Source organism: Perognathus longimembris, chromosome 9 (genome assembly GCF_023159225.1).
Source record: "Perognathus longimembris pacificus isolate PPM17 chromosome 9, ASM2315922v1, whole genome shotgun sequence".
Classification (NCBI taxonomy): Eukaryota; Metazoa; Chordata; class Mammalia; order Rodentia; family Heteromyidae; genus Perognathus; species Perognathus longimembris.
This window is the reverse complement of record NC_063169.1, coordinates 31,303,605-31,317,687: the sequence shown is the minus strand read 5'-3', so window position 1 is coordinate 31,317,687 and position 14,083 is coordinate 31,303,605. Positions and strand designations below refer to the sequence as shown.

The 14,083-nt window shown below is 44.8% G+C and overlaps 1 protein-coding gene across 1 annotated transcript in view; it reads left to right on the top strand.

Annotated features, from left to right (window-relative positions):
• Positions 1-1,429: 1,429 nt before the first annotated feature.
• Positions 1,430-14,083, top strand: part of B3gat2 (beta-1,3-glucuronyltransferase 2) — a 52,625-nt gene continuing 39,971 nt past the window's right edge. Inside the window, exon 1 of the mRNA XM_048353898.1 lies at positions 1,430-2,023. Coding sequence (XP_048209855.1) covers positions 1,430-2,023 — 594 coding nt within the window. The remainder of the gene's footprint in view (positions 2,024-14,083) is intronic.

The following is a 14,083-nucleotide window of genomic DNA, read 5'->3' as shown; positions in this document are numbered from 1 at the left end:
TGTTTAGAGTGAGAGGGGCAAGAAGACCCACTTTCTTCCACCTGCCCAAGTCTGACACTGACCTGGGTCTTGGTTTCCTTATCTGGAAAATGAAGAGGAAGTGTGCTTTCCAATCTTCCTTGAAAAGATCGCTGGGGAAAATTCTGGTGACAGCAAACACCAATAGGACTGTGGCTCCAGATTAGTGAAGACAAAACAAGTTAAACCAAACTCAGGTGGACTCTGAAGAATTTCCAAATCTGACTACAGTCTGGAAGCGCTCTTTGGGATTGATTTCGGTCTTATGGGCTGCCTCACAATGCCTCTCTCTCTCTCTCTCTCTCTCTCTCTCTCTCTCTCTCTCTCTCTCTCTCTCTCTCTCTCTCTCTCTCTCTCCCTCTCTCTCTCTCTCTCTCCTCCCTCCCTCCCTCTCTCTCTCTCTCTTCCCCTCTCTGTCTCTCTCCATTGCAATTCTCTCCCCTCATCTCCCTCCCGCCCTGGTCTCCGAGTTTTCCGCACGTGATGGATTTTCCTGGCTCATCTCCAAAGACGTTGCAGTATTTTAGAAAGCCGAGGGCGCGGGGGGGGGGGGGGTTGGGGGCCGAGATGGATCCGAGGGCGGGCGCCACCCCCTCCCGGGGGACGCACATCCCCGCGGAGACCCTCCTCCCGCCCGCTCCCCTTTTGAGGCGGTGGCCCGGCCCGCCCCTCCCCGCCGAGGCTGCACGGCCGTCTTCCCCCCCCCCCCCAGGACTGGGGATGGCGGGGGGGGGGGGACGGGACGCTGGAGTCTGCAGCGCCCCCGCCCCCCGGCTTTTTTCTTTCTTTGCTTGCTTTGGGATCTTGCTGCCAGAGCCGCGAGAGGTTCTGAGAAGAAAAGATCGGGGGACTGGAGGAGCTCGGGCTTCTGCTGCAGCGCAAGGAACGAGCTGGGGACCCCCGCCTCCCCCCACGGGTGGCGGCGCCCGGGCGGGCACGCAAGCGAGGAAAGCCCCCGGCATCTGCTGCCCGCCTGGGAACCAGTCCCGGCGGCGTCTACGGGGTCCGCAGCGGGGGACCCATTCCCCGCAGCCTCGCCGGACGCCGGACGGGAGCAGCGCGGCGCCCCGGATTTGGAGAGCCCACGGCGTCCCCCCGCCCCCGCCGCACTCTCCCCAACTCCAGGCGAACAGCTTGCGGCTGCACCGAGCCCCGCTTCCCGCGGACTCCCCCAGAGCGAGGACACCTCGGCCGCCCGGCCGCCGGCACCCCGGGTAGTTCCAGCCGTGCCCGCCCCGGCGCGGATCCCGCACGCCGAGGTGGGATGCCCTGGGGCTCTGGGCCCCCGACGGAGAGCGCGCTGGCCGCAGCTCCCTAAGTGCGGGCGCCACCGCCACGGTCCAAACTGCGCACTGGAGTGCCCGGCTCGTTCCCTTCTTCGGGGGCGCCCGACCCGGGAGCAGAGCGCGCCATGAAGTCAGTGCTGTTCAGCCGCTTTTTCATCCTCCTGCCCTGGATCCTCATCGTCATCATCATGCTCGACGTGGACACGCGCAGGCCTGCGCCCCCGCTCACCCCGCGCCCATACTTCTCTCCTTACGCTGTGGGCCGCGGGGCCGCCCGAGTCCCGCTCCTCCGCAGAGCCCGCCCGGGGCGCGACGCCGACCGGCGCAACGAGTCTCGGCCGCGGGCGGATCCGGAGCCGCCGCTGCCCACCATCTATGCCATCACGCCTACCTATAGCCGCCCGGTGCAGAAAGCAGAGCTCACCCGCCTGGCCAACACCTTCCGCCAGGTGGCGCAGCTGCATTGGATCCTGGTGGAGGACGCAGCGGCGCGCAGCGAGCTGGTGAGCCGATTCCTCGCGCGGGCCGGGCTGCCCAGCACGCACCTGCACGTGCCCACACCGCGGCGCTACAAGCGGCCCGGGCTGCCGCGCGCCACCGAGCAGCGCAACGCGGGCCTCGCCTGGCTGCGCCAGACGCACCGGCAGCAGCGCGCCCGGCCGGGCGTGCTCTTCTTCGCCGACGACGACAACACCTACAGTCTGGAGCTCTTCCAGGAGGTAGCAACCCGCCTGCCCCAGGGGTGACCACGGCGGGAGGGACCTGGGTCCGGCCGGGCGGGGGCCGCGCGTTGGGAGTTCTGGAGTCCCGTGCACACTTTGGGGGCTCTGCGTGGAGCCGCTCCTTGCAGGTGGTGCGGGTGGAGAAGCCGCCGAGGACAGGTGTGGCCCAGCAGGAAAGGACGGGGCCGACTCATTAACAGGGACAGGCCGAGCGGCTTGAGGGTGCAGCCCAGACCCAGAAGCAGCCAGGTGGACCAGGTGGCTTGCAGGGGACTCAGAATCAAGAAGCATGCAGGTGGAGATGGTGTCCACAAATCAGCCTGTACCTGCTACGGAAATGATAGCGAAGACACTATCTTCTGTGGGTCCCCCATCCATCTCTTCCTTACTCTCCACAAAGTAGTTTTTTCAGCTCCTGGAGATGGTCTTTCCTTTTTTTCTTCTTCTTTTTCAAGAACACTCTGCGGGCAAAAACGTTGGAATTGTTTTGCCCTGTGGTGGGTATGTCTTTTTACAAAAGGCAGCCTCTGAGCTGATTTTCTCTTTCTGACCTTTCTGGAAGGCCTGTCTACTTTCTGGTGCTCTGTGGGATCCTGTTCGCAGCTTGCGGCAGACCAACACACCCACCACGCATGGGGTTAGAACAGGTGGTATTACTTAAAGCTGGTAGTTTGCAGTGCACTTGTGCATAGTCTACAAAGAAAACTGATTTGCTTGGATCCCAGCCCTTACTCCCAGCTACAGCAGAAAGAAAGGTTACTGGTTTCTTTGTCCTCTGGGACTGTTGCTTTCCTCCATCTGAAATTCCCTGACATCCCATTAGCTACCAACTCCATCTTCCCCTTTCCTCAAGTAAATTGGACACTAAGAAAACACTGTGTGGGTTGGAACTGGTAAAACAGACTGTGTCTAGTTATGAAGACCATAACTGCCCCACCCCCCCCAGCCCACACTTTCATCCTTATCTCTGTTTTGTTTTCTGAACCTCAGGACAATTAATCTGTGCCCTTCCTGTTGAATTTTTTTTTTTTTTTTTTTGGCCAGTCCTGGGGCTTGGACTCAGGGCCTGAGCACTGTCCCTGGCTTCTTCTCGCTCGAGGCTAGCACTCTGCCACTTGCGCCACAGTGCCACTTCTGGACATTTTCTGTATATGTGGTGCTGGGGAATCGAACCCAGGGCCTCATGTATATAAGGAAGGCACTCTTGCCACTAGGCCATATCCCCAGCCCTGTTGAATTTTTTATCTGTATGGTTTTCAAATATCAATTTCAGGATTGGTGGCCCATGGCCAATCTTAGTTCCTCAGGAAGCTGAGATTTCAGGATTGAAGTCAGCTAGAGCAGACAAATCAAAGACACTCTTATCTCCAGCTAACCATCAAGGAGCCAGAAGTGGAAGTATGACTTAAGCAGCAGGGTTCCAGTCTTGAGCAAAGAAACTAAGCAAGAATGCAGGGCCTTGAGTTCAAGCCCCAGTTTCACACACACACACACCTTAAAGTTAATTGCCACCTTCATTTTATTTATCCTGCCTTCTAAGATAAAATGAATAATTGTTCTTCGTCTTTTCTTCTCCATTGCATAGTGCTTGCTGTCCTTATTTCTCCAGAGACATAAGCTTGGTAGAGAATGGTATAACAGCAGTTAACATATGATTATTTGAAGGATTTGCTTTTATTTAAAAATTGGGCTGCTTCAGTGTTTCTCCCCCCAAAAGAAGTGGCTTATATTCTGAAGCAAAGAACTTTACATTTCAGTGCTCAGTAATTTTTAAACCAAGTCTTATTTTTAAAATTCTGGTTCAAATTAGAAGTTGCCTTACCTGTGAAGAATATGTGGTCCTGTTTAAGTAAAAGAATGCAGATCATTGTTAAGTAGCATTGATGGGACTGGACTGTGCAAAGGAATTCAGTCCATTTATCCCAGCTTGTTGGCAGTGCAGAAGTTGGCACATACAGTCAGTGAATACAGCCTTCCTTTGATACTTCTCAAGCTGAAAGAAGGGCTTGTGGTGGAGGATATTAAAAAGCAGGAGAAAAATCGGTAGTATTGCTTTCCCAGTGGGTCTGTGGAGGAGTGTGGGGAGAAGATATAAAGATGGGGAGAGATTAGGAAGAAAAATAGTATTAACAAAGAAGAAACTATAAAGAAAAACCTCCTCAAACTCTAAAATTTTGCACAATTAGAAGTAATGAAATTATCAAAATAAACGTGACATTCTATGTAGAGATGCCAACTATATAAAATACATGACAGGTTGGTTTAATTTGTTAACCAAACAGGCTTGTATGATATGCATGACCCATTTGGAATGTAAGTTCTGTATCGCTTGGCCAGTCATCTTGTGATCAGTAGCTTTTGCCCCTAGTTCCTTCTCCCCTAGCTGTGATGTGCTTACTCTGATCAGGGCTCCCTTTCTGATAGATGCATTTAGTTTTTCTTGTTACAACTTTTTTCCTTGTATGGCAAACACTGTTTGGACTGAGGCAGTGGAATTTATGCATCCTTTTGTATTTGTGCATTTTTCAGAATTTGAGGTTCTCTTAAAGTTCTTTTAAACCTCAGTTTTATTCATAGGATGGGTTACCATATACCCATTCTGGAATTACTAATTCTATTGTGAACTACAGTGTAGATGCTATTTTCTTGGAGAACTAATAGGAGCTAACACACAACAACTATGGGTCATTGGGGGAAGGGAAAGATGCTCAACATGGATTCTGTAGATTCCGTAAAGACTGAGGTATATATCTCAGTCCCTTATTTTGTGTGCAAGTTTTTAAGCTGTTCACAGTACTTAAGAATGACCCAAGTGTGGCTTCATTCATAGTGCTTTATTCATAGTGCTTCTAATTTTCATGTATGATGTTAGATAAGATAAAAGGAAGAAAATGAACCAGCTACAAATTCGCTCACTGAGTATTGGCTGCAAATGAAGGAAAGCAAAGAATGAAAGTTCTCCAAATTAAATTAAAGACGCACCAGGCATCTGTGTTCAATTATTCCTCCCTGGTAACTGGAACAAGGCTTCCCCCCTCCCATACAGCTAATTTTCAGCTTTCCTTTTCAACTGAGCTGTGCTGCCAGGAAAGTAATTTTTCTAGGGAACAACCCTATGTGAACAGCCAATTCGATTTGCAAATGAAGCCGAGTGTGAATCAGAGACAAAATGTGTCCACCAGGAAAGCAGGTGGTAGTGTTTTTCTAGGTTTCGATTACAGAGCTTCCTGAGGCATGGATAGGGTTTTGGGAGATGGATCCCTGATAATCCTGCCTGCCTGTGCATTCTATCGATCCAGCTCTCTGAAAAGCTTATTTGCAGAGGATTTAAGAAGCTTTAATAAAAAGCACAACTACAGATACATGTGTCTTTATATCTCTTCATACTTTGAGTGCCACTATTGATCAGATTTCTGTTCATTAGAAAAACCTTCAAAGCTAACCAAAGGTTATGGTTTTCACGTCAAGTTAGTTTGGAAATCAATTGAATTGAAAAGTTTAAAAGAAAATAGTACTTTAGGCCAGGACCCTATTCCTAGCTACGCTGAGATCTGAGGATTCCAGTTTGAAGCCAGCATGGGCAGTCAAATCCAAGAGACTCATCTCCAATTAACCAGCAAAAAGTCAGATGTAGAGGTGTAGCCCAAATGGGAGAGCACCACCTTAGGCAGGAAAAAGTTAAGAGTGTAGAGCCCTGAGTTCAAGCCTTAGTACTGGCACTAAGTAGTCCTTCCCAAGCAAGAAATTTTTTAAAAAATTAACTTTAAAGAGAGAAGACTGGAAGGCAAGACAGGACAGACATTTAAGAAACACATGGAAGGAGTCAGTTAATGAGACTTGCTTCTGGAAGACATTTCTAGAAACAGTAAAGTGGAGGAAAGAGGCCCCCGTTTGATTTTTTGTAGGGCACTACAGTGCTGTTTGTGTGCACTAGGCAGATAAAGTTAGTGAGATTTAGTTCTGTCTTGTTCCTGTAAGGAGCGTTTCTGTGTTTGTTTTTTTGTGCTTCCTGTAGCCATAAGCCAAAGGATACTGGAGTTGACAATGCTTGACACCTTCTGCCCCAAAAAGCAACTTTATTTCCTGAAAAGAGACAAATAGTTTTATCTTTTTTAATCCTTGATAACGTGTCTTCGATTAGAGTGACTGTAAAACAATTAAACCTAGAAGATTCCCTTGGCTGTGGCCCTAAAAGACTGCATGAAATATTCCCCTTGCATTTTATATTCTTACCCTTTGAAAACATATTAGTAGGTATGTCGCGGTCCTGATGAAATGTGAAAGTTCTGTAAAAAATGTATATAGAAAACTACTCGGGAGCCAGTTTTCTTGAGCTATAAATGTTAGATCTATAGATTTCTTTTACTCTCTCTGGGTGTGTATGCCTTGAGTTATGATCCATTTTTTAGATAGAATTTTCCTTAAGGAGCAGCACTTTTCATTTGGATTTTGAGATTTGAATAGGCCATAAATAATTTGGATTTAAAAGATATTTCTCATTCTGCCTCTCCTTCTCTTGTTTCCCCCTTACCCATCATTTGTCCTCCTTCAGCTGAGTCTCCTGAATAGGCATAAAGACATGTCCAAATTATGGTTTGATGTGATGAATCTTGTGTCTTTTAAATATTTAGGCTGTTGTTTACTTCTTCTTGGAAACTGTAGTGGATGCTTGCATCTATCTTCTCTCCCCTCCACTCGCTTCTAAATTACAAGCTGGTAAATTTTCTCTCATGTGAATAGTAATGAAACAGTAATTGCTTTTAAGGCATGCTACAAAAGCAAAATATGAGAACCAAAGTCTGTGGTCTTATTTATTAGCTATTCCAGATAGTACTCAAGTTGTGTATGTGTGAGTGTGGGTGTGGGTGTGTTCACAGAATTCAGTAATATTCAAGCTTTTGCACTCTGGTGAAAATTTTCTCAGTCTGTTACAATAGTCCATCAATGTCTGCTTGATTCACAGTGCTGTTGAAGCATGAAATTTAAGTTTTACATGATTCTCAAATTCTTCCTTAAAACAAAAGTAAGGGCTGGGAATATGGCGTAGTGGCAAGAGTGCTTGCCTCCTACACATGAAGCTCTCGGTTCGATTCCCCAGCACCACATATATGGAAATCGGCCAGAAGGGGCGCTGTGGCTCAGGTGGCAGAGTGCTAGCCTTGAGCGGGAAGAAGCCAGGGAAGGTGCTCAGGCCCTGAGTCCAAGGCCCAGGACGGCCCAAAAAAAAAAAAAAAAGTAAAATAGTTACAGTCCATAGCTTGCCTGGTTTTTAATGCATTTCCAGTTTACAGTGGTAAAACTACAGTAATTTTGTATGTGTGTGCCTGCTCCGGGGCTTGAACTCAGGGCCTGGGTGCTGTCCCTGAGTGTTTATCATTCAAGGCTAGCACTTGACCCATAGCTTCACTTCTGGCTTTTTCAGTGATTAGTTGGATGAGAGTCTCACATACTTTCCTTGCATTAAACTGTGACCCTCATATTTCAGCCTCCTGAGCAGCTAGGATTACAGGAGTGAACCACTGACACCTGGCCATTCTCCCTCCACTCCCACCTTTGGTTCTGGCACTGTGGCTCGCACTCAGGGTCTCACACTCTCACTTGGCTTTTTCACTCAAGGATACACCTGCATTTCCATCTTTTTTTTCATTCAAACTTGGTAACTTTAGTATACAATTCTGAGGAGGTGTAAAAAAATACCTACATAGCAGCAATATACAGTGGATATCAGATGGCGTGGCTCATGGGTGAGGGGCCTTTCTTGGGGTTTTATCTGCATTCACTTAGGTGCACACCATCAACTGAAATAGGTGCCAATACTGCCTGCTCCCCTCATGCTGGTATTGCGGCATGAATGCAGTCCTTTGGTGGGTAAAGGAATTTAAAGAAGTGGAACATGACTGTAGCTTAATCTCTACCCTGAACAATTCAACCAACAAAGTTTTTTACAAGTGCCAAGGTTGGCACTCAGGCCTTCACACTTGACTAGCTTGTTTGCTCGCTGGAGTTCTACCACTAAGCCATGCCTATGGCTCAGGTTTTTGCTAGTTAATTGGAAATGAAGTCGTGAGGCCTTTACTTTTGGGGCTGGCTTTGAACTAAGATCCTCAGATCTCAGTCTCCTGAGCAGCTAGGATTACATCTGTAAGCCATGGGTGCCCCGTGTCACTATTTTTGACAGAAGCACTGGAAGTAATTGAGAAGGTCCTCTAGCATTTCTGTGGCAGAGAGAGGAGTTTGAATCCACGTGTCCTTATTCTAACCGTTGTTCTAATGTCCCTGAAACTGTCTTGTTCAGGACATAGTTAGCTGGAAATAGGTCACTGGAATAATTAAAGCACTTGACTAGTAAGAGTCTCTGATAGTTTTGATACCATCTACCTTTCTTGAATTCAAATCTTTTTTTTTTTTTTGCCAATCCTGGGTCTTGAACTCAGGGCCTGACCACTGTCCCTGGCTTCATTTTGCTCAAGGCTAGCACTCTACCACTTGAGCCACAGCGCCACTTCCAGCCATTTTCTATGTATGTGGTGCTAAGGAATTGAACCCAGGGCTTCATGTATACGAGGCGAGCACTTTACCACCGGGCCATATTCCCAGCCCTGATTTCAAGTATTTCTTGGCTTTATTATCAACTTTCTTTCACTTTCTCTTTGACTTTTTTCTTTTACAATTTTAATTTGACTATTTATTTTTTTAATAATTACTTATTTATTGTCAAAGTGATGTACAGAGGGGTTACAGTTTCATATGTAAGGCAGTGTAATTTGACTATTTTAATTTGACAAAACACTGTACATGTGTGGATTACAAAGATAAAAATGATATTTTTGTATATATATATAAAATACATATATATATATATACACATATACTATGGAATGACTATATCAAGCTAATTAGCATTCTGTCCCTACATACTCATTATTTTGAGACGGTGAGAATGTTTTAAATATATTCAATAATCAGTGTGTTAGAGATTCGGTTTACCACATTATACAATAGATCTTCTGAATTCTTCTCTACTAACTTAAATCTTGTGTCTTTGACCAACATCTTCCTAAACCTCTCCTCACCTTTTCCTACTCCTCATGTCACTTTTCTTATTCCAGTACTAGGGCTTGACCTCAGGGCTTCATGCTCTCCTTTGGCTTTTTTGCTCAAGGCTGGGGCCCTAACACTAGAACGACAGCTCCACTTCTGTCACTTTGCTGGTTAATTGGAGATAAGAGTCTCATGGATTTTTCATGGGCTGGCTTTGAACAATAGTTCTCAGGTCTCAGCCTCTTTAATAGTTAGTATTACAGGCATGAGCCTCCAGCACTTGGCTCTCATATCATTCTGCTTATGAAAATTTTATCTCTTCCTGCACTGTCTCCCTGACAGACATTTGATGTTTTATATTATTTTTTAAGTCTTAAGAAAATTGCCTGGTTAGTGTATGAGCTGTGGTCCTAGTTTTTTAAGTGTGTTCTTGTAAATAGGGTAATAATTGACAGAAGACAAACATTAAAGTGATTTTTCCCCTTCTTCTTGGGTACATAGAAGCCACAACTCTGTCTTCCAGTCTTTCTTGTCAGAGCAGGCAGAATGGAATGGAAGAATAATTTTCAGGGTGGAATAGAGTATGGGATTAAAATGAATAGTTTCAGAAATATTCACTGCATTACTGAGGAGAGAATCTAGGAATAGGAGTCAATCTGAGGAGGAGCTCATGTGAGTATATACTGTATAGCTGCCGCTGCCCCCTCTTCCCTCCCCCCTTCCCCCCCCCCCCCCCCCCGCCATGGGTGGAGGCAGCTCAGATGTGAGGAGCACCTAGCTGAGCTATAGGAATTTCCTCCCCCATAGGTGGCTGACAGTTGCCTGCGGCCCTCTTAGCCATAGTCATCTCACTGCTTGCTTCTTGGTAGGAGGCTCATTAATTTTCCTATCCGATTTCTTCTGGAATTGGGACTTGCCTTTATTTTAAAACCTAAGAAAATAAATAAATAATTGAATGAGTCTTGTATGCCTAAAATACATAAAACACCCCTGGAGATAGCTGCATTGAGGGTAACAGTCATATTCTTTACCAAAGGTCAAATCCTTTGTCCCATTTCCCAAAACAGCTAGCAGCTCAGTAGTATGTTGTTCATATTATCTGGCTTTTGTTTTGTTTTGTTTTGTTTTTCCAGCAATACTAGGGATTGAACTCAGGACCTCATGCTTGCTCAACTTGCATACCTGGCATTTATTACCCTATTTACAAGAACACACTTAAAAAGCAATTGGGAAGCACATACTTTTCTTCTGCTGCTTGTATTTGTTTTTTTGCCTCTGACCTTCAGAATTGCCTACTAGGCAAATCTTCCACTTTTTGTTGTTGTTTGGTTGTGTGGGGCCTAGGCACTGTCCCTGAGCTCTTTTGCTCAAGGCTGGTGCTCTTCCACTTTGAGTCACAGTTCCACTTTGGGTTTTTAGGTGGTTAATTGGAGATAAGAGTCTCACAGGGACTTTTCTGTATGGGTTGGCTTCGAACCACAATCCCCAGACGTCAGCCCCCTGAGTAGCTGAGTAGCATGCTGGTGGCATGAGCCACCACTTCCACTTCAAATATTTTAACATTTACAACAGAACTTGGATAAGATAGTAATGGAATTAAATTATTAGAAAAACTGTGACTAGTATTTTATAATAAGGAGTTCACATTGTGTTACTTAGGTTGATCTTGAATTCAAGATCCTTTTACCTTAGCCTTTCAAATTGTTAGGATTACAGGCATATGCTACTATACCAGGCTAGTAAGTACTATATGTCTAGTTGTACCAAGGAAGTGATAATGTAGAATTTTGTGAATTCTGTATAGATGTCTAGAGCAGTGCCTAGCATGTTGTAAATGTGGATGAATATTTGTCAAATGAATAAGACACTTAGAAGCTGAAGGAATTGGTTACAGAAGAAAGCACCTGTGGATCATACCTGTAATCCCAAATACTCAGGAGGCTGAGATCTGAGAATCAAAGTCAGCCCAAGCAGACAAATGGAAAGACTGTTAATTTCCCAATTAATCATCAGAAACCTGGGAGTGGAAGTGTGGCTTAAATGGTAAAGTATCAGCCTTGAGAAAAAGAGCCAAGCAAGAGCAAGAGTCCTTGAGTTCAGGCCCATTAAATATTAAGTGATAAGGATAAATATAATACCCTACTTTAAGAGCTTAATGGTCATGAAGGGGAGGTATATCAAGGAAGGTATATGTTCAATGTTAGTCCTCTACATGTGCAACAAAGTCTGGGTGCTGGTAGGAGCTCAGACAGGAGCTGGGGAGTAAACAGTCCCTTGTTCAAGTCCAGCTTCACCATTTGCATTACATTGGTAAGGGTTGCCTATGTTGTGTGGCTGCTTTGAGTACTGAACTATGGGCCAATTCTATAGATTCAGCAACCCAAAATTTCTCCCTTTGTCTTACTATATAGATAGTACTAGTGCTTAATAGTTTAATAGTTAATAAAGTGCTTAATAGTTAATACCCAATTCTGTAACATTTATGCTGTTTTGATTATCATTATTAATTGTGATGGGCTAGGTGATCCCAAAAAGTGGTTTTCATAATCCTAGCTGCTCAAGTGGGTTGAGATCTGAGGATCCAGGTTCTAAGCCAACCCAGGCAGACAAATGTGAGACTCCTTATCTTCAATTTAAAAAAGGTGGAAATGAAGCTGTGGTTCAAGAGGCAGAGCAATAGTTAGGATCAAAAAAGCTAAGTAAGAAGCCATGTGCTAGTAGCTCACACCTGTAATCCTAGCTACTTGGGATGCTGAGATCTGAGGATCACAGTTCAAAGCCAGCCCAGAAAGGAATATCTGTGAGACTCTTTTCTCCAATAAACTACCAAAAAGCAAAAACAAAAGCCAGAAGTAGAGCTATGGCTCAAGTGGTAGAGTGCTAGCCTTGAGCAAAGAAGGCAAGGAGAGCTCCCAGCCCCTAAAATCAAGCCCCAGAACTGGCACACATGTACACACACACACACACACACACACACACACACACACACACACACACACGGAAGTTGACAGCCACAGGACGTTTTACAACTTTAACTTCTATATGCATATGAGTATAGGAGGACCACATTCCTTCTCCATGTTCTCTGACCTGTAGGTGACCACCCCACATGTGGACATATTAGATCATTGCAGTATATTGGTTGATTAGATGCTTCTCAACTCTCCACTCTTCAGATGGTGACTTTATTCCCTGGGATCTGACAAGAGGAGAGAGGTGTACTTGGCTTTCTCAAATTAGGCTGTACCTAAGCAGAACTGCAATAACTGGTTTCTTAATTACACCATTGGGTGTTACCAGAATAATTAGAGGACAAAATTAAATAGGGCTTGTCTACAAAGTTTCTTGAAAAAAAAAAAAAAAAAAACAGGAGGTAAAGCGAGTTCCCCTGAAGGGTGTTCCTCTTTGGGTTGTGAGGTCTGCAGCTGACCCTAACTCTGTGAAAGCCAGGAAAGTAGCTTGCATGAAATTAGGCTTCTCCGCTTCCTGTGGATCCTTGGAATGGTTTTTTTGTTACTATGTTGTCTCAGCACCTAGCATGACCTAGAACGTACTTACTTAATGACAAATGGATTATTTCTGGTATGAACTAACCTAAGAGATCGTATATATTACAAAGGAAATGGTAGCATAGTAGAGAGGAATGGCAAATCAAGTTTTAAAGCTTCAGAACACAAGCATTTGTTTGATGTTTGAGGACATTTGCTGGGTGGTAAGATTGGGAGCATCCCTCAGCACCTATGGGAGATAGTGGAGAGAATCCCTTCAGTGGGCTTCACTCTCCATCTACCCTCTCCTACCCTGTCCGAGAACTCCGAGTCCCTCGCTAGCCTTTCACATGCTTACTGAGAAGCTCTAATGTGTCTGCTTCCCTCTTTTTTTTCAGCCATTACTTACAGTTTCATATATAAAAGCATTTTAAAGCTTACTGTCCATCAGAGTGAAGGAGATGTAGTCTGTAGGGTTTGCCCATGGGGTCTCCCATTGACCCCTCACCTAGGTGCAACGACTGCCCTCCTGCTTGCTCCTCACAGCCCTGGGCCCTCTCCCATCAGTCTCTGGCCAAAAACAAATGAATACATAATACTATGCCCATCATAGTATGTCCATTATAGGGGTCCCACACAGTGGTCCTCAATGCTCTGTTGACATCTAGCAGAATTTTGAAAAATTACACATGCTTTGGGATATTTTTAGATTTCCATCTAAATTTTAATCATTTAAAATAGTTACAATGCATATCACTTCCAGGATAATGTAAATATTACCAGTAGAATCTCTTAACTGCTGTACCAGGGTAATACCCATAATCATTTGTTCAATAAGCATACTTTTCAGAAAACAATTGTAATTGTGTCTTTAGGTGCTGAAAATGGAGCCCAGAGCCTCATGCATGCAAGGCCACTGAGCTACATCCCAACCCCAAATTCAGAATTTTTATGTTGCTCTTGTCTCCCTGTGGATTTCCCTCAGAATTTCATCCTAGAATAATATTTTAAGGCCCAAGGTGTTTTATATGCATCTTATTGTTCATCCATAATGACAGTATATATCTGGAACATGTTGTAAGTCCTATGACTGTCAGCTTCTGTCTTAAAAAAACATTTAGGTTTGCCCTAACATTACAATTAGCAATGGTAAAGAATTTATTAAAGTGTTACAGTTAGGTATTAACTATTAAGCATAAAAGCTACATTTATTATATATTTATTTCTCGATAATATAGGCATAACACTTTTTGGTTGGTTATATATTCTGTATTCATTGGATATTACAGATTGCTAAAACAGTGCTATGATTTAGGATAAGTTGTGCTCACGTGGGTCACCTTCTCTTACAGGAAGAATTTACATTATAAAATGTATTTCTCAAGTTTATTCATTTATATTTTGCCAGTTCTAGGGCTTGATTTGAGGATCTGGGCACTGTCTCTTAGCCTTTACTCCCAAGGCTAGCGCTCTACCACTTGAGCCACTCCTCCATTTTCAGCTTTTTTTCTGGTTGATTCGAGATAAG